The 21,179-nt window shown below is 41.1% G+C and overlaps 1 protein-coding gene and 1 pseudogene across 1 annotated transcript; both read left to right on the top strand.

The window, feature by feature from the left end:
- Positions 1–223: 223 nt before the first annotated feature.
- On the top strand, positions 224–8,551 carry LOC122120790 (serine protease 48-like). Its single transcript, XM_042695023.1, has 5 exons — positions 224–427; positions 574–736; positions 3,850–4,155; positions 4,761–4,935; positions 8,351–8,551. Exons 1-5 carry the CDS (start codon positions 370–372, stop codon positions 8,474–8,476), a joined length of 828 nt encoding a protein of 275 aa, XP_042550957.1. The 5' UTR covers positions 224–369; the 3' UTR covers positions 8,477–8,551.
- An 11,841-nt stretch (positions 8,552–20,392) lies between these two features.
- LOC122120789 lies at positions 20,393–20,979 on the top strand (annotated as a pseudogene).
- The last annotated feature ends 200 nt before the right edge of the window (positions 20,980–21,179 follow it).

The following is a 21,179-nucleotide window of genomic DNA, read 5'->3' as shown; positions in this document are numbered from 1 at the left end:
ACTGCAGCAGAGAATGATACATAAATGCTGCAAAATGCCAATTTAGTTAAACAGTACAAACCAGCTTATAAATCTCAAAAGCAAGGCTGGGAAGGTGGTTTAGTGGTAGAGTGCTTGCCAAGCAGGCATGAAGCCCTAGGTTCGAGTCCTCAGTACCACATAAAGAGAAAAAAACTGGAAGTGGTGTTGTGGCTTAAGTGGTAGCATGCTAGCCTTGACCAAAAGAAGCTCAGAGACAGTGTCCAGGCCCTGAGTTCAAGCCCAGGACTGGCCAGAAAAAAAAAAGCATTTCAGAGCATTGCTTTGTTTACAACTGGAAATACCTGAATTCAGTGAATATAGATACAAGATGTCTTAAGCACTAATAACATGTCCTCCTTAGGGTTTTCCCTCTGTTCTGTTTCCAAAAAGAAAGACTTACAATCAGGTGAGTGGTCTCCACAGGCTGGGTTTGAACTCAGATGGGGCAGAGCATGGACTCCAGGGAGGGCTTAGATCCTTGGAAGGGGTAAGGTCTGGGGATGAAAGGAAGGGGACCAGATCTCCGCAGTTCTCTTTCACTTCTTTCTCTAGTGTGTGGACAACCTGTATTTTCAAGCCACATCATCAGTGGCCAGGATGCTGCTATCAGACGCTGGTCTTGGCAAGTCAGCCTTCATTTGGACAGGGCCCCCATCTGCGGAGGGTCCCTCATCAGTAAGAACTGGATACTGACCGCCGCACACTGCCTACCAAAGTGAGTTCTAGCTGCTATCATGTGGACAGCCAGCTTTTCTGTAAATGTTGGAATGGTTTCACAAACGAACCATGTAAATGAGTGGACTGTCCTCACCTTGGTAGAGGACAGTCATTGTAGTAGAAATTTTCTAACTTTTAATCAAATCACTTCCTAAATATGAGCAGAGGGGTTGTCTTAGCTTTTTGTTTTCTTTGGAGGGGGGTGTCATAACCATGGCCCTCTCACAGAGCCATTATATTCAAGAAGTTGCCTTTAGAACATCAGCAGCCACGGGGAGAGACCCCATCACACTAGAACTTGTCTTCCAGGAAATGACTCTGCTGAAGGCCTAAAGCAATAAACCAGAGTCTGGAATCCAGTTCTCCCCCAAGCAAACTTGTGATACCTGAGCCCACCTGGAGTTAGGAACCCAGTGACATATATGTCAGTTTTTCTGAGCCACTAGGCCTTGCCATAATGTGTTACATAATAATTGATAACTAACCTGGACAGAAGTCAAAACAGCAGGGCTTTTCAACAACCACAGTGAATGCTCAAAGAGAATAAAGTAACAACGTCAAAATGCTGAGGGCAAATCAGCCTAAAATTCTCCCCATATATAAAATACCAATTAATATGGGGTACAAAGGATACATTTCCAAACATGCAAAGCAGCCAAAATGTTACCTCTCAAGCACACTTTCTGGGGAAGTCATAGGCTCATGTGTTTCACCAACATGAAGGGAAAATAAAAAGAGAAAGATGAGATCCAGACAGAATTCCCAAGAAGATCATAAAATTTAAGGGAAGTGCCCGAATGATGGCAGCCTTGACAGAACCAGAGGGCAGAGGACACTAATAAAGGCAGTCTTCATAGAATGCATGGCAGGCTTGGATGTGAGATTTACAGTTTGGACAGAGTTTGTGGAAACAATGATGAATCACTCATGGGTACATAGAAAATTAAGAGAGCAAAGTGAGATGCCATTATTAACTCTAGGAGAAGCAAAAGGCTTTACAAGAAATGTAATCACGAGACCAGATATAATGTTTGCTCAGCCACGGGGACGTGCACATAAATCCTGTGCTAACAGAAACTTATGACAACACTGGGGAAGAAGATGGATAAAAAAAGAGAAGGCTATCTCGGGCCTGTTTTGTTGGTCTAGACTTGGTTTTGTATGTGTATTTTAGTTAATATTATCAAGTATTAAGGGTTAAGTCTTAATGCTAAAAGTAAAAAGTAGAAAATAATCCCTATAGAAATGTCCTTCTGTTAGTTTTTAGGAAAAACTGTCTCCTAGGAGTGAATTATCTCAGCGTGTCTGGAGAGATGGTGAGGGAGAAGAGGAAGGTGGGGAAGGCCTCCGTTAGCATTGCATTTTTGGTAAAATACTTACATTGTACACAAAGCTCTCATTATTTCAGAACATCTAATCTTTATAGATGTCCTGAGATAATATATGGTAAAAAGTAGAAGTAGGGAATTAAATAACTTCTAAATACCTGTTACAATCAGCAGATCCATCTTGGATGGATTGTGCCACCTCTGGGCAATGAAGTCAGGACTGACTTAGAGGCTGGCAGGAGAGGGTAGGAATAGGAAGCCTGCAGGGAGAGAGATGTGTGCAGGTGTGCTCAGAATTTTACTTTGATTAGAACCATTGATGTATATGGTTCTGGTTGTCCCCTAGGGATACATATATTTAGTAGAAACATTCTTGCTAATAGTATGCTATAAGCCTACTAATGAGTTTTGAAATTGCTTAGTATATCTTGCTTTATGTCTCTTTAAATTGAGCATAAAAGAAATTCAGTATTTTAATTGTAACTCTGCCAATACTTCTGTCTAGAAGCCTGTTGCTGTTTTTGTCTTCAGTGAAATTTTTATCCCTAAGAAAAGCAGGAATGCATTTTTTTTTAACCAAACAGATTGAGTTTGTGTAGTTTATTCTTGGTTATCAAAATATTCATGTAGCTTTGGGATTTTGAATTGGTGAATTTGTAACATTTGGAAAAGCATGACACAAACCATAGATCTGTTACCTAAAAAGGGATGGGTGTATGTACATGGAGGATCTAGACAGTCATGTCCACCTGAACTGCTTGTGGCAGTAATACTTTGCACTTTGCGAATATGTTTTCTGTAACTCACATGTTAAATAAAGGTTATTAAAAAAAATAAAAATAAATGAAAATAAATGAAAGAGGGGGTTGGGGGTAAGCTGTGATACATAACTTAGTCTTCTCCTTCCATTTAAGAATATTCTAAAAAGAGAGGGGAGGTGTTAAGAAACATAAATATATAGTGTTTCTTGAAAATACCAGGGAAATGAGTAAGGGCTAAACAGCTGAAAGAGACTGCCTCAGAATAAGGTGAATTTTTGTTTTTGCAATACTGGGAAATAAATTCAGGTCTCACTCATGCTAGGCACCCACTTTTTTTTTGGGGGGGGAGAGTCTTGCCTAACAGGTGTGTACTACCACACCCAGCAGAACTTCTTCATTTATTTTATACAGCTTATCAAATTACCTGGCATTTTAAGTTATTTAAACTGTAACCCATTACAATTTGCTTTCTTTTTCTTTTTTTTTTTTTTTTGCCGATTGTGGACCTGAACTCTGGGCCTAGGTGCTGTCCCTCAGCTCTTCAGCTCAAGGTGAGCGCTCTACTGCTTGAGCCACAGCGCCACTTCCGGCTTTTTCTGTTTATCTGGTGCTGAAGAATCGAACCCAGGGCCTCATGCATGCAAGGCAAGCACTCTACCACTGAGCCACCTTCCCAGCCCCCATTACAATTTGCTTTAAAGTTTTATTTAGGACAGAAATCAAAACTGACAATGAAGAAGAATGACTATTAAGCATACAGGTGGTGGTTTACCAGGGAGAGAATTGGGGAGAAAACATAAAACATAATTCTAGCTATGAGCATGTAATTGGAGACCAACAGAAGAGCAGTCAAGCAATAGAAAGAAGGAATCAAACTAACCCTAGCCCAAGATCAACTGGACCCCGATTAAATCCCAGTATGCTATCCTTTCTTGCTGTGTTCATTGTGATATAGAGACAGCTTCTCCTACCCAGTGTAGACTATCAGCCTGCTGCACTTCTATTCTCTCTTTTTTCCATAGGACCTCAGCTTATTCATACACTGTTTGGCTGGGATCCCTTAAAGCAGATGCCTCAAATAAAGGCAAGGTATACTATGTGTCCCGAATCATCGTCCACCCCAAATACGATGGCTCAAATGCAGACATTGCCTTGCTCAGACTGTCCTCCCAAGTCACCTTCTCTGCGGAGATCCTACCCATCTGCCTGCCCAGTACCTCAAAGCGGCTGAAGATCCCAGCTTCTTGTTGGGTGACTGGATGGGGACTAGTTAAGGAGAATGCAGGTGAGAATGGGCAGAGACAGAGGTTGTTTCCTACATCATCCTGGTGTTCCTATTCCAGAACATTCACATTCTAGCTATGTCCTTATTATAGCAAATGTTCTTCAACAAAATCAGATCCACATAATGATATTATTTACAAATAAAAAAAAGTTCTTCTGGCATTTACATGGTTATGTAGTCTTATATCCTGTCTGGAGTCTAACTACGGCGGTTAAAGCAGATACTAACAATTTAAATACTTAATTTCTTCTCTCTGGTTTAGAGCTTGACATAAGGTTTGGAGAGAGGCTAAACCAATTTGATTCATTTCCAATGTGTTGTGTCAACTATTTCCATTGGATGAAGTAGAGATAAAACAGGAATTGACTTGCAAGCAAGAAAATGGAAAAGTTTTGAAATACCTTAGAATACTCACATCTTTACTCAACCAGATGCATATCTTTATTTGGAATAACAATCTTTGTTCAGAATAATGACACAACAGAAAAATCCTCCAACAAATAATTGAAAATTCTCCACAACTTTCTATTTCATTGTACCAAAAATCCCTCCATAAGTTAACAAGATTGGGAAGTACCTGAAATCTGCCTTATGGTTTCTGTTGAGAGACTTCTACACATTTTGACTGAGTGGTGCCTAGCTTTCCAGGCTGTTTTACATCTCTTTCCTGTCCCTGCAGGAAGCTGAAGTACCTGTCTTTACCCGCCAGGAGTGTGAACAACTCTATAATCCAATCGGCATCTTTCTGCCGGCATTGGAATCAGTCATCAAGGAAGACATGATTTGTGCTGGTGATATTATAAACAAGAAGGATAGTTGTAAGGTTAGAGTTTGAGCTTGAGACTTTGTTTTTGGAACTTTGTCTTTAAGAGATCTTAATTTGGATCCTAGTTTCCCTATCCCTAAATAACAACAAATTGGGAGCTAACCATGATTCTTGTGTTACCCTGGACAAATCAATAACCTATCAGTTAATATAACAATTTAATATCTTCAAGGTTAAGATTATTGATCTAGACCAGTAATAATAAATCATTAAACTTTTCCAAACCTGTTAGGTCTTCATAAATATATTAAAATTAAACCATAATTGCCAACTTTTTAAAACGTTTTGTGTGCTGGTCCTAGGGTTTGAACTCAGGGCCTGGGTGCTGACCCTGAACTTTTGTGTGCAAGGCTAGCACTGTACTACTTGAGCCACAGCTCTACTTCTCAACTTTTCATGCTTAATAGGAGATAAGAGTCTCATGAACTCTCCTGCCAGGGCTGGCTTTAAACCACAATCCTCAGATTTCAGCCTCCTGAGTAGCTAGGATTATAGGTGTGAACCACTTGTACCTGGCTTTTTTTGTGTGTGTGTGTGTGTCTTGAGATAGTTTTTACTTTTTTTAATTGCTATTGTAGAGTTGATATACAGAGGGGTTCCAGTGACATGAATCAGATAATGAATAATGAATACAATTCTTTTTTGGGGGGAGGGGGGGTCATGGGACTTGAAACTCTAGGTCTAAGTGCTGTTCCTCAGCTCTTCAGCTCAAGGCTAGTGCTCTACCATTTGAGCCACAGGGCCACTTCTGGCTTTTTCTGTTTATGTGGTGCTGAGGAATTGAACCCAAGGCCTCATGCATGTGAGGCAAGCACTCTACCACTGAATCACCTTCCCAGACCTAAAATTCTTTTTGAACCATGTCTCCCCTTCCAGTTGAGATCAAGTTTTAATGTCTAACTCAAGCTAGTTTGAACTTGATATCCTTCTACATCAATGTTGGAATTATAGGTATATACCACCATACCTGACTGTTTTTCAAAATATATTCTTTTATGAATTTCACAAAACTTGGGAATATTTCAGACATGTTTTCTTCAAACATTCCTCTGCCTCATTTTCCCACTTTTCCCCTTTATATGTAAATTACATAAGATATGCCGTTTGATATTTATAGACAAGTCCATTTTATTTTTAATACTTTCACTCTGCTCTTCCAACCATTTTAATCTGCATTGAAGACCACTATCCCTTTTTGCTGCCATTTAGACTGTACAATTATGTAAGTGCACCTTGTGCAATTTTTAAATTTCAGGTAATTTTTTTTAGTTCTAGAATGACCATTTGGTTTTATTCTCTCTCATACATACATGCATGGACACACACACACACACACGTGTGTGTGCATACACACATTTTTCTAGATCTCTCCTAAGAGCTCTGAATATCTGTATATTATTTGCATACTTCCCTCCACATGTATTGATCACACTTAGAATAGCTGCTTAGAGATCTTTACTTGGTAATTCTAAAACCAGAGTTATAATAGCAGTATTTTCCACTTATTGCCTTTCCTCCCAAGTAACAACTGCCAAGTGATCTTAGGAAACCTCTCTCTGTGTCTTTGTGTTGTTATTTGCTTTAACATCTAGTAACTTTGGATCCTATCCTGGATGTTGTCAGTGATGGGATGTTGGGAAGATGGATTCTTGTAAAGAATAGACCATTAGCTTGGCTGACCCCACACTCCAACCTGAGAGGCAGCAGCCGTCCCTTTAGTCTGAGCTGTGTGGCCTGGCACCCTACCCATCCTGCATGTAGTTCAGGGTCACCCAGCCATTAGAACAGAATTTACACACTGGGGCTTCCTTCATGTGGCTTTTTCCTTTCTGGTATTTTTCCCTTCACTTTCAAACTACTACAGTAGCTGGGAGCTTTATCTTGCTTCATAAGCCTTTAGGACTGTGGGTTTAAGTTTCAGCTGCAGCCACCCCATAGGATAATAACTGAAACTATGTTAGGGAAAAACCATTTTGTCAAAAAAAAAAAAAGTTAACTCTAGCTTCTGCCACTTCTGGCAACTCTCCACTATCTCCAGAGAATTGGCTTTTATATTCTGTCCACAATTTATAACTGTTATCTGCAGTATCTGAGAGAAGTTACTCTCATGTAAAACTTTAAAAACAGAGTCCTAAGAATAGCAGGCTACAACCTCTTCTTGAGAGCACAGAGACCATACACACTTGGGTGATCCTAAAATTTCTATGGAAATTCAAGTGAATGAGAACAACAAACTTGGTAGAGCCATACTTTTTGACGTCAAAACTTACTACAAAGAAACAGTAATAAAGACAGTTTGGTTCTGACATCAGAAAGACATTCAATTCAGGGTTATATGCTTATATATACAACAAATTGACCAAAGGATGGTATACTTAGGCAAGGATTCTAATGATGTAACTCCTCTGAACAACTAAGGAACCATTTAATCTAAGTTTGATCCCCAGTGCTGAAAAAAAATTGCACATAAATGTTCACAGCAACGTGATTTGTAATAGCCAAAAGGTGGACAAATTTCAAATATACATCAGCTAACGAATGGGCAAACAGAACGTAGTATAACAATATAATGGAATATTATTCAGCCATGAAAAGGAATGGAATATTGGAGTATAACAGATAAATCTTGAAAAAAGTATGCAAAGCTAATAGGAAATTATAATATTATATGATTTATTATAGTATTATATAATATATGATATACAAAATTATAATATATGATTTTGTTTATATAAAATGTCTACAATAAGCAAATTCATAAAAGGTAGATAGTAGATCACCAGTCTGTCTAGAGCTGGGAGGATTGGGAAAAAATGAGGTATGGAAGGGAAATGTTCATAATGAACATGGCGATACTGCGTAATACTATAAATATATTCAAAGCCATGTGTGCATCATAAGTGCAAATTTTATGGCATATGAATTTTATAATAATGAAGTTACACATATAATATGGTCTATCAATGTTATAAAGCTGTTATAAAAAAAAGAATGAAATTGAAAGCCATACTATCAACTACTATCACTTATTTTATTTCAAATGATTATTTGAACATAAAAAGGCAGTAAGACCCTAAGAACAGAAAACAAGAGCGGTTCATTCAAATGATTATTTCATTTTGTGAATGAAAGACTTGATGTATGAAAATTGATCACACTCATTTGATTCTGCTTTATCATGTAGCTGAATGTTTTGAAATGACCAAGATATTTTGCTAAGACCTTTGCCAATTTCAAATATTTTGGCTCTAGAATTCCTGTGGCCTCCTCCCAAGACTACAGTACAACATCCACATCCCTCAGAGTGCCATAGCTCCTGAGGTCTCAAGGCCTGTGCTGAAGAACATTCCCCACTATGAATACTCCTTTCCATACGCCTTCCACCAACTCATCACATTTCCCTCTTCCTTAGGGTGACTCTGGAGGGCCGCTGTCCTGTCATATTGGTGGCATTTGGATTCAAATAGGAGTGGTCAGCTGGGGAGTGCAATGTGGTCAAAGGCTTCCTGGGGTCTATACCAGTGTGTTCTACTATTAAAAATGGATTAATCAGGCTGGGAAGGTGGCTCAGTGGTAGAGCACTTGCCTTGCATGCTCGAGGCCCTGGGTTCGATTCCTCAGCACCACATAAGAAAAAAGCTGGAAGTGGCACTGTGGCTCAAGTGGTAGAGTGCTAGCCTTGAGCTGAAGAGCTGAGGGACAGCGCCCAGGCCCAGAGTTCAGGCCCCACGACCGAACCCAAAAAAAAAAAAAAAAAATGGATTAATGACACTGCCTCAAGAGCTGAAGTCTTGGGAGCCAATGATCCTGACTCATTTGACTTCCTGTTCCCTATGATACTACTCTCTCTGGCTCTCCTGGGGCCTTTCTGGGCCTTTGGGCCTAACATACCTGGAGAGTAGGTAACATAGATGAAATGAAAAGAGGGTTGGAAGGCCAAGAGAGTAAATCCCAGGGGGCAGGGAGCTCACAAGAGTCACCGGAAATCCTGCATGACTTCCTTTATAATTTGAAATGATTAAGGTTCATTGTTCTGTGTTTCTGATGTTGGAATGTGAATAAACTAAGCAATAACACATTTGTGCATGGTATTCTTTGTCTCGCTAATGTGTTTTAGGAGGGAGAGGGGATGCCCTCTATGAATATATATTTGTTGTACAAATTACATAACTACTGGAGAAATCAGCCAGGCAAAAGTATCTATGGTTTCATAAACAAATTGTCCTCCAGGAACTAACGGTCTTCATTATATACCCATAGGGGATATCATAGGCTTCTACTCAGTTTATATTTGTCATCTCTGCTGCCATCCTATGTTCCCTTCCAATCCTCTTCTGGCCCTCAAACTATAACAAAGGGTCTAAAAAGAAATGCATTTATGTAGTTCAGTTCATAAACTACTATAGCAACCTACTACTAAAATAGATGAATGCCAGACATAGTGGTACATACCTACAGTTCCAGCACTCAAGGAGGCTGAGGCAGTACTGTCATAAATCTGAGGCTTGTTTGGGGTACGTACTAAGACCTTGTTCTCTTCCTAACTGACTGCCATTGATAACGACTAATGTTATGATCTCCAGAGATAAGGTGGTGAATGTCAGCAATCTTGACCTATTCTGGTTGTTTAATGTCACTTCTATAACTAAGGAGTAGATTGTAAGCCTTGCTTTCTTTTTAAAAATAATCACAGGGGCTGGTGGCTCAAGCCTATAGTCCTAGCTACTCAGGAGGCTAAGAGCTGAAGATCATGGTTTGAAGCCAGTCCAGGCAGGAAAGTCTGTGAGATTCCTGACTCTAATAAACTACTCAGAAAAAGCCAGAAGGCTGGGATGTAGCTCAATGGCAAAGCACTTGCCCAGCAAGTGCAACGTCCTGGGTTCGATCCCCAGTACCAAAAAAGAAAAGACAAAAAAAATACAGTTAAAAAAAGCCAGAAATGGTGCTGTGGCTTATGTGATAGCCCATTAACCTTGAACACCAAAGCTCAGGGACAGTGCCCAGGCCCTGAGTGCAAGCCCTAGGCCTGGCAACAACAATAATAACACAACAACAACAACAAAATCATATGACCTATTCTGTTCTCTTCTGCCAGAAGCCCAGAGCTAAGTTTTTAACTTGTCTACAATCATTATCCTCTCCTGGATTTTCCGTATCATTCCATTCATACCCTCTTAAGTCATCTTTTATTTCTCACTTATCTTATTTTTTGCATTTGAATCTTTTTTTTTTTTTGTTCGGTCATGGGGCTTGAACTCTGGGCCTGAGTGCGTCCCTCAGCTCTTCAGTTCAAGGCGAGCGCTCTACCACTTGAGCTACAGCACCACTTCCGGTTTTCTGGTGGTTTATTGGAGATAGGAGTCTCACGGTCCCTCCTGCCCGGGCTGGCTTTGAACCACGATCCTCAGATCTCAGCCTCCTGAGTAGCTAGGATTACAGGCGTGAGCCACCAGCGCCCAGCTGCATTTGAATCTTTTACAGTAAGATGACTCTTCAGAAACAATGTTTGGACAAATAAATACATTTACTAAGAAGTGAAGATAGAAGCCTGGTGGGGTGGCACATGTCTGTAATCGCAGCACTCAGGTGGCTGAGGCAGGAAAAACACTGAGGTCAAAGCCAACCTGGGCTCCATGGCGAGGTCTTGCCTCACAAAAAGGGGGTGGTGGCTAGAGTCCTAAGTTAAAACGCTAATACTGCTGAAAAAAAAGAAAGGAACAAAAGGGAAGGAAGGACATCCATCAAGCAAAAGTAGGTTTGGAAACTTAAAACCTATGCTCATCTTTGGTTTTCTTTTTTTCAGTTGTGGGGCTTGAACTCTAGGCCTAGGTGCTATCCCTCAGCTCTTCAGCTCAAGGCAAGTGTTTTACCACTTGAGCCATAGGGCCACTTCTGGTTTTCTGGTGATTAATTGGAGATAAGAGTCTCACAGACTTTCCTGTCCAGGCTGACTTTGAACATCGATCCTCACATCTCAGCCTCCTGAGAAGCTAGGATTACAGGCCTAAGTCACTGGTGCCTGACATCTTTGCTAATCTTTACTGTCACTTTGTATCTAGACTGCCTCCAGTCTCTAAAATGCTTCCCCAAGTTTTTCCTCCATCTTACCTCTACACCCTATTCCAGTTACTCTTCACAGCACTTCTACCAATGATTTAAAACTAAAAGGATGTTGTATACTTTTCTACTTCTTTCCCCTTGCACATAGCACTTCAAAACTATCCAAAATCTTTCATAAGATCCACAAAACCCCATAGATTGGCTCCAGTCTGTCTTTCCATTTACCATCACTCCACCTTGTGCTTTCTGCCTAAACTGCTTTGATGCTCTGGCCCCTCAGCAGTAGGAACCTGTATCTTCCACGCCCTGTCCACTTCAGGCCTGGCCAAGCTCATGCTTATTGTGCCTTCAGTTCCCTCTTCAACTCAGAGCCATCCCTCACTTCCCTAATGTATATTCTCAGAGTACTTAGGTATCCTCCTTTATACAACTCAACATAGATACAATACTGTATCAACCATTTATATACATGTATAATTAACATAAGTCTGTCTTACCAAAATATAAGGGTCATGAGACAAAAGAATTTTTGCTTTTATCCACCATTCTATACAGCTTCAATAAATATATATATGCATATAGATATAGATATAGATACCAAATAAATGTTAAAGACTCAAATAACTTATTCGTGTTCCCAAATTTATGTTTGGAACCTGAGCATTTTATTTATGGAGGTAGTCCAGAACTTGCTATAATGTTTCATGCAAGATAGTAATTAAAGGAAGAAGGAGGAAAACACATTCCAGTGCAGTTCTCTTCCTCACTCCTCTCCAGCTACAAGGAACAAAGGAGAGGAAAGATTATATCAAGCAGGATGCTGAAAGCTTTCCTGCTGGCAAGAACTCAAGCTAAGCAGTCATTGCATGAGAAAGAGCTTTGAGCTGTGGAGCAAAATAGTAGCTGAGAGAGAAGAGAGACAGGAGGGGCAAGAAAGGAAATCAGAAGAAATGTCAAAGTATAATCAACAACCAGAGGACAAATAGAAAGCACATAGGAATATAAGGCAGGGCCAGAGAGCAGAGGGCACAAAGAAGAGCAAGAAAGCCAAAATCCGGGGCTGGGAAGATGGCTCAGTGGTTGAGCACTTGCCTTGCATGCATGAGGCCCTGGGTTCGATTCCTTAGCACCACATAAGCAAAAAGAAAAAAGCCAGAAGTGGTGCTGTGGCTCAAGTGGTAGAGCGCTAGCCTTGAGCTGAAGAGCTGAGGGACAGTGCCCAGGCCCAGAGTTCAGGCCCCACGACCAGACCCCCCCCAAAAAAAAGAAAAAAAGAAAGTCAAAATCATACTTCTTAGTAGATGTTCCCTTTATCAGCTTAGCTCAAAAAGGGAAGCAAGTGGTCCACAAGATAGGATCTGAACATTCTGTGAGCCAGGAGTTGAACCTTGGACGGTTTAGAGGCACTAGCCTCCCAGGAGAAGACAAGGGCCACAGACTCTTACTGTTCTGGACTCTACTGCTTAGATGCAGCAGAGATGGAACCTGACTTAGCAGGTTAGTCTGTAAGGGAGTACTGGGGGATTAATCTGGAATCTCACCCAAGAGTTGCCCCCAGCACTGGACGACACAATGGACCCCTCCACTGAGGACATCACTAGGTATGTTAAGGTACTGATCAGTGTTAGAGGCTACCATGAAATGGGCACCATTCTAAGGCTCCAGCAGTACATATAACATACCAAGCCTGACTTCAAGGAGTTTATATTCCAGGGAGGGAAAGGAGAAAACCAATACAAAAGAATGCAGGGTTGGTGATGTAGCTCAGTAGTAGAACACTTGCCTTGTGAGGCCCTGGGTTAGATTCTCCACATCACAGAACAAAACAAGGCAAAAGAAATACACACTATAGTGTCATGTACAATAAAGTTCGATAGAGAAAAATAAAACTGAAGAAGCAGATAAGGATAACAAGTGTCAGAGTCTACTTGTAAGAGACAGACAGACAGACAGAGACAAAGAGACAGACAGACTTTCAGGTTGAGAGAACAGGAATCCACAGGTTTAGGGGTGGAGCATGATAGGGATACATGAGGAAGAGCAGCGGTGAATGTGGCTCAATGCTGGGGGAGCAAAGCAGGAAAAGGAGAGGTAGTGAGAAGAGAGAGCTGCAGAGACAAGGGTGGGCCAGGAGAGCAGAGAAGACAATCACAGCAGAGACAGAGACAGCACTGAGCACAACCCCAGAGGGCGGCTGGATCCTGACATCAGGGCAATTCCACAAGGCCAGTGGCTGTTTTCTGTCCTAATCTACTCTTCTTTACACTGTCCTTGTAGTAAGGCCCTATTTACCAAAATCATCTGAAAAAAGTACTTACTCAAGCTTACGTTATAATTCACCATTTTGCCCACCTGTTGTTTGATTTTCACCACAACCTGCCCACCGTGTTGTTTGATTTTCTTTCTTATCCAGAGCAGTTTCCCACTTTCACCTCAGCCTTGTTTGGTCTGTCCTCTGCTCCTGGACTCATCCCTTTGCAACAACTCAATGCACTTAGCTGTCTATTGCTTAGGGAAAAAAAAAAATCAAACAAACAATATCTGAGCACTACAGGAAATGTTTTTCAAAACTGGAGCTGACACTGTGTAGCTCAATGGTAGAGCACCTGCCTACTATGAGTGAAGCCCTAGGTCCCTCCCCCCCCCCCATTCCCAGCACTGAAAAACAAAACAAACAAGAACAGGGAAGGGGCAAATTACGTGGCATGTAAATTATGTCTCATTAAAACCATAGTCTCAAAGAAAACTACTGTTTAAAAATGAGCAGGAAGGCTTATCTCCTTAACTTAAACAAATACTGACTTGTCTATCATATATTTAGGGCTCTAAAGATTTTCTAGGCAAGACTTAGGTTTGTATTTCAAAAAAAGGCTCAAAATAGCTTCATCCACTTTCTGTTTCAATAACTAACACACAAAATGGAAAGCTTACTTCAAAAGGTGAGGTACAGCACCCACTCATACATTACTGGATGGAAAAAAATCAATACACATTTGTATTCACAAATAATGTCAAGTACTTTCTCACAAGTAATTTAGTTGTGGACATTACAAGTGACTGAATGGAGAGAAGTAAACAGAGACATCTTCGCACTCCTCTTGGAGGGCTCCACATAGTATTTCTTGAAAAATCAATTTTAATTTATGAAGTATATCTGGAATATATTTTTTGTTCATTTGTGCCATTTTTATTTGCACATATCATGTAAAAATTTAAGTCTGATGAAATTTTAACAAAGCTACTGAAAATCCAATAAATATTCTGCCAGCCTGAGCAGAAAAGTCCTCATGAGACTCTTACCTACAAAAAAAAAACACACTCAAAAACCAGAAGTGCTTGGCTCAAATGGTAGAATGCTAGCCTTGAGCACAAAGAAGCTCAGGGACAGCACCCAGGCCCAGAGTTCAAGTCCCAAAACAGACCAAAAAAAAGAGAGAGAGAGAGAAAGTCAGAATGTAATGTGTGGAAGCAAGATGTTGACATTATTTCAGCAGCAGGTCCTTCCTCTTTTCAGACACTTAATTTTACTCTTAAGCTACCACTCTTCCTACCAATCTAAGATATTCATTTACACACTGGAAACCAGCTGCCAAAGAACTTTTTAAACATGAACTTTTTAAACCTTTTAAGCATAAAGGACTTTTTAAACGTGCTCCTTTTTCATGAAAGGGAAAAGAGGAAAGAGTCATTCAAAACCGGAGATCAGGGTGGAGGGAAGCCAGGAGGGAAAAAACTGGGAGAGAATGAAGGTTCAAAAGGAAAAGTACTCACTACCTGAATCATGTAACTGTGAGCCCTCTGTAGATCACCTTTACAATAAAAACTTTAAACACAGAAAAACAAAACCAGAGACCAGATTGCATTTATTCTGTTGTCAATAATTAAGAGGAAATGATTCACTGTCAGAAAAATAAAAGAGATTGAAGTCTTCGATGGAAATTCTATTTGCCTTTCAGGATAATTACCCTCAACTAACCCAAATTTCACTCATATCCAGGTGTTGGAATGAAGTCACTGGGATCTAGTTGTACAGCACTTTGTGTGTATTACTCATCATACTTAGGCCACAAAGACTTGTATTAACTCTGTATTAGCTTGTATTAACTCTTGTATTAACTTGTATTAACTCTGAGTTTAAGAAACAGGGTAGAACAAGTACCCAAAGCACCAAAATGTGAAAAACAGATCCATGAGATGAGGAGAAATCTACAGAGAGCTAGGTAGTAGCAGCAAGATAGCCTTTTGATCAGATTTAGATGTGATGACTGGAGTGCTATGATGACTGAGAGAATGATGGGGAAATAAGAGAATGAGATCAAGAACAATCCCTAGATTACTGGCTCGTTATATCTTTAAATGAAGGCAGGAATGATGGATTTGCCAGGCTACTGATCAAGTACAGCCAAATCCTAACCTCCAAAATATGTGAATATGTTACCATACATAGTGAAAGGAGGTCTACTCCTAAGATGAAAATTATCTTGAGATGAGAAATTATCCTGAACCATTTTGTGACCTACTTAGTCACAGACTTCTTGTTTTTTTTTGTTTTTTTTTTTTGGTCCAGTCGTGGGGCCTAAACTCTGGGCCTGGGCGCTGTCCCTCAGCTCTTCAGCTCAAGGCTAGCACTCTACTACTTGAGCCACAGCGCCACTTCCAGCTTTTTTCTTTTTGCTTATGTGGTGCTGGGGAATCGAACCCAGGGCCTCAGCATGCAAGGCAAGCGCTCTACCACTGAGCCACCTTCCCAGCCCAGTCACAGACTTCTTAAAGGAGTAGGACAGGATATTAGAGACGTTCATGAGAAATTACTAAAGATGGAATGATGGAGAAGAAGAGAGGAGCCAAGATGTTAAATTTGAAGATGGAGCCAGGGGCCATGAGCCAAGGAATGCAGCTGGCTTCTAGAAGCAAAAAAGGGCAAATTACGGATTCTCTGCAGGGCCTACAGATGGGAGAGAACCCAGCCAACGGGTTCACTTCAGCTCAGTGAAAGTGATTTCAGACTTGACCTCCAGAACTACAGGAAAAAATCATGTTATGTTAAGCCACTAAATCTGTAATGTGCTATGACCGCAATAGGAAACTACTAATAACAGACACAGTAGATTTGGGGTATCTATTTGCTATTCGAGTAGATATTAAAGTGGTAGCCTGCATTTCAGAAGAGAAAGCAAGAGTTCAGAAATAAGAAGAATCTTTGAATTATGGCTGTCTTTTGAATATCCTCTAACACACCCCCTAAGAAGCACTTATGTGCATCTACAACCATTTTTTCTTATCATTTCCAAGATATTTAAGAATTTCTATATTCACAGAATTCCCACTGGTAATCATAAAACAGCTCTTTTAATGCTGATACGATTTTGGCTTCTTTAAGGAAAGAAAATCAAATCACTTTTCACTTAAAAAAAATGTTTCCCAAATTCTGCTTATTAAAAGAAAATCAAAATATCACGGAAACATCTAACATACAGAGTTCAAATCCCCATAGAACCATAGCTTTTCTCTCTGTGACCCTAGAGGCCATAGATTCTATTTTAAATGTTAAAATTAAACAGTGCCTGCTATTTATTAAATTAAGCTGGTTTTGTAAAAATTAGTTACTTATAACGGTAAGCTGTGATAGCAGCAAGTACAAAGCTTCTGAGTTGGTTGATTTTGTTAAAAATCCCACATTCTTAGGCTAGATAAAAAGAAGGGGCAACATTTGGTTGATCAAAGAAATTTTGTGTCAATGAATTTTAAATAATGAAAACATTTTGGCCTTGACAAATTAAAAATCACTGGAGCATCTTCAAAGACAAGTATTTGGATTTTAGGAAAAATTTCCTATTCCCCTAGGAGCTCAGTGAAGCTATTTTTAAAATTCTAAAATAAGAGAGCTCACGTGAAAAATCTCTAGGAAAGGTACTACAAACTACTTTTTTGGGGGAGGGGAGGGTGGCAGGAGTGGTTCAGAGCCTGCTAAGTTACTATCTATAAGGAAGAAAGAAGATCATCCACAGATTTCTGCCAAGACTCTCTAACTTCCTCAACCCTTTGAGGAATGGTGGCAAAGATGCTGTGGCTGCAGCTGATTCACCACTTACTCTCTGGGAGAGGATCATCCACCTGCTCTAGGGACCAGGAGGTAACCTGCAGGGTCTCCTGCAGAAGGCTGACACTTCTCTGTACCATGATTATCACATTAGCCAAGAAATGTGAGTAGAAAGTGAAAAAAGTGACTTTGAATAGAAGTTTTCAATGCTGGTATTTTTTCCCCCATTGCTCTTTTCCCTGGCTAGGGACTTCTGCCTTTTAGGCTCAGATCCCAGAGAAGCACCCCGGGTGAGGCTCAGCTACAGTACCTCAGTTGGATAAGATACTGTGCTCTAGAAGTTATTTGTGATCACAAAATTAATTGCAAAATATGAAAAGCACGAGGACTGAACAAAAAGTGATGTACAAGGTAGTGTAAATCTGGTGATTTACTACAAAGCAATCTGACTAGGAAAAATAATAGTTGGCTCACATATCCCAACTCTAAAAATTTCAAACATTCAAGTGAATTTTGGTTGTTAGGAGTTAGCAGAGTTTGTAAATTGCTATATAGTATTTTAGGTTTGCAGCCACATGAATTTGAGTGCAACTACTGCAGCCACATGAATTTGAGTGCAACTACTCAACTCTGCAGATGAAAGGCAAAGGAGCTACTGATAGACAATATGTAAGGACAAAAAAGGGACCCAGGTAATAAGCAAGTGAATGAAGATAATCATGTTCCGATAGAACTTCATACAGGTATGAAGCTGAGGCCTGGATTTAAAAATCCTTCATATAGCAATGAAGAATGTGAGATATTAAATCAAAGTCATATAGTGGTTATTGAGCATTTAGAATTTGTGCCTCCTTGAATCCAGTCTACTACAATGGGTTCTGTTGGGTCACAAGATGAAGATTAAATGCACATGAAAAATACAGCAGAAATAATGAGGTAGGTCTCAATTATGTTACATGGTATTCAACAGTTTGGTTCTAAATGAGGATTTACCTTGCAATAGTTGTAGCTTTTGTGAAAACAAGTGACTACCATAAGACTAAATGAGACCAAATGATAAATAAGCCATTATTTGCAAAAAAAATATCTTCGGTGGAAACAATTATAAACTCCTTTCCTTATGTCACCTCTTCAAATAGTTTATCAACCATTTCTTTTATGAACAGAACAATATTTGCTCATCTCAAACTCATCTCAGGGAAAAACAGGATTTTAAAAACACTGTGAACAGAATTAAAACACTAGAACAGTAGACAATTGGTTCTTATGGCTTTTGCCATTTGTGTTTTGGTTTTGCTGCTAGGGATGAAATTCAGGGTCATATGTGCTAAGCATGGGCTCTCCCTCTGAGCTACAACCTCAGCCTAAGGATGTTTGTCTTTTTGGTTTGGTTTGGTGCAGATACTAGAGCTAGGACTCTAGGTCTGGGTGGCATAGATAGGAGGATCACTGCCTAAGGCTAGCCCCAGGAAAAAGCTCAAACAGTAGAGACCACGGAAGAAAGAAGAACCTAAAGCAAAAAGGGCTGGGCTGTGGCTCGAGCAGTAGAACATCTGCTTAGCAAGTGCAGGCAGTTACAACCCTAGTGCTGTAAATAAGTACATAAACAGTCTCCCCCATGCCAATGAATTTTTTTTTAATGGAGACACTGATACCATTTCCTGAAAGATGAACTCCTTACCCTTCATGTGTGGGCTGTGCACAGTATGGAATGGGAGGATAAAAAAGTGAGTTTGAAGTAGAAAAACCTGACAATCACTACCAATGCCAAGAGATGATGGTCAACATCAGGAGGGATAAGTCATGTTATTAATATATTCCTCTGATACAGGATGACAATACCACTTCACCTCCCAAACACCCACAGCCAGTCTGACCTTTACAACACATCAGACACATCTCAATGGAAGGATCGTATATAAAATGTCTCACCAAGATTCCTCAAAACTGTCAAAGCCATCAACCACAAGAACAATGTGAGAAACTGTCATAGCCAAGACAAGCCTGAGAAGAAACGACAGATAAATATAATATAGAATGCTTTAACTTATCGCACAAGAAAAGTAAGGGAATATGGTGTCTGTACATATGGTTCAGTGGGAGAGAAATTGGCTACCAAATGCAAAGCCTTAGGTTTGTCCCCAGCACACCAAAAGACAGACAGACAGACAGACAGACAAAAGAGACAGAGAGGCAAACCTAAGGCTCAGAGCCAGGCACCAGTGGCTCACGCCTATAATCCTAGCTACTCAGGAGGCTGAGATCTGAGAATCATGGTTCAAAGCCAGCTCAGGCAGGAAAGTCCTGAGACTCTTATCGCCGATAAACCACTCAGAAAACCGATGTGGTGCAGTGGCTCAAGCAGTAGAGCACTCGCCTTGAGCTTAAGAGCTGAGGGACAGCGCCCAGGCCCAGAGTTCAAGCCCCACGACAGACCAAAAGCAACAACAACAACAATAACAAAAACCATACTAAGGCTCAGGTGGATGTTGTAGAGCTGAAATTACCTGAGAAAAACAGGATGGATGTGTTATCCTCAGAATGTACTATACCAGTGAAGTTATACAAGGCCTGGATGAACAGTCAAAAAAGTCAAAGGGGGAGAAGAGAAGAATATAAGTATACAATTGAATTTTTTTAAAAAAAAAAAATTGGTTGTATGAGGGCTGGATGAAGGGTTCAGTGGCACAGCACTTACCTAACATATTCAAGGCTCTGAGTTCCATCCCCAACACAAAGAAGGAAGGGAGGGAAAGATCAAAGGAAGAAAGAAAGGAGGGAAAGACAGAAGGGAGGTAGAGAGGGACAGAGGAAGGAAGGACAAAGAAAGATTTGCAGAGATTTGTAAAGATGGCTTTATCAGGTCACAAGTTTTTCATCTATGACAATAGAAAAGCTTTAAATATTACTACTGAGCCATATTGAAATAATTTATATGGCTTAAAAAATAACCAAATGGGGCCACGGCCGCCTCCACCACCATCACCACCGCGTCCTCAGCCCGAGCCGTCGCCGTCGTTCCCGCCTCCGCCCGGCCCGTTCCCTGCGGAAAGTTGGGCTGCGGCGGGCGGCGTCTGGCCGCGGCGCGCCCGCATGCGAGGGGCTCCGGGGGGCGCCTAGGGCTCCGGGAGGCGGCGGCGCGCGGGGGCAACTTCGTCTGGGAGCCCGCGCTGCCCACCCCGCGCCGGCTGGTAGCCCCGGAGCGGGCTCTGCGGTGGCTCCTCCCGTCGCTCGGCCTCGCTCCGTTCCTCCCTGCCGCCGCCGCCGCTGCCCGCCCGCCGGCCCGAGACGCGGACCTCGGTCCCCGCGGCGGTGACACGACCCGCGCCGCCAGCGCCGCGTCCTCCCGGCACCATGGAGTTCTCCGAGAGGAAAAGAAGCCGGAAATCCCAGAGCTTCAAACTGGTGAGCCCCGATTATCACCGTGAGGTCTATAAGATCTCAGAATTCACCAACGATATTAATGGGGAAGCCGAAGAGACACAACCCATTTTTTTAGGAGATGAAAGCATGGAAATTAAAAAACAAGTTACAGAGATGAGAAGATTATTGAATGACAGCACTGGAAGGATATCTCAGCGTGTAGGCAAAGAAGGAGAAAAATTAAAAGAAGAGCCCCAGGATTTGGATTTAGTGTGGCCTCAACGTTTGAACTCCTCCACTGAGCCTCCACAAGGCCTCCACCCTCCTTCCCGTGGTGTGTGGAATGAGCTACCACCCCAAAGTGGGCAGTTCTCAGGACAGTATGGCACACGTTCTAGGACTTCCAGACTCAGCCCCATGTTGCTGTGAGCTCCAATGGAGAACTTCCAGTGGTGAACTCAGTTGAATCAAACTGCTGTACTTGTAACTGCCAGTCAACGTTACAAGCCGTTCTTCAAGAACTCAAGACCATGAGAAAATTAATGCAAATCCAAGCAGCCAGAAGTGCAACTTGCTGAAGGCTTTGATGTGTTTATGCCCAAATCTCAGCTGGACTCTATATTATCAAACTACACTCGCTCAGGAAGCCTTCTGTTTAGAAAACTGGTGTGTGCATTTTTTGATGACAAGACTTTGGCTAACTCCTTACCCAATGGGAAGAGGAAAAGAGGACTCAATGACAACCGGAAAGGACTAGACCAAAATATTGTGGGTGCAA

The sequence above is a fragment of the Dipodomys spectabilis genome, unplaced genomic scaffold (assembly GCF_019054845.1).
Source record: "Dipodomys spectabilis isolate Male_0828 unplaced genomic scaffold, ASM1905484v1 ptg000178l, whole genome shotgun sequence".
Lineage (NCBI taxonomy): Eukaryota > Metazoa > Chordata > Mammalia > Rodentia > Heteromyidae > Dipodomys > Dipodomys spectabilis.
Note: the sequence above shows the minus strand (reverse complement) of the source record. Positions and strands in the feature narration are given on the sequence as shown.

Coding starts and splice junctions, on each gene's coding strand:
- LOC122120790 (XM_042695023.1), top strand. CDS start 370: ATGTCCTCCTTAGGGTTTTCCCTCTGTTCTGTTTCCAAAAAGAAAGAC. Junction 737..3,849: donor GCCGCACACTGCCTACCAAA/GTGAGTTCTAGC, acceptor TTTTTTCCATAG/GACCTCAGCTTATTCATACA. Junction 4,936..8,350: donor ACAAGAAGGATAGTTGTAAG/GTTAGAGTTTGA, acceptor CCTCTTCCTTAG/GGTGACTCTGGAGGGCCGCT.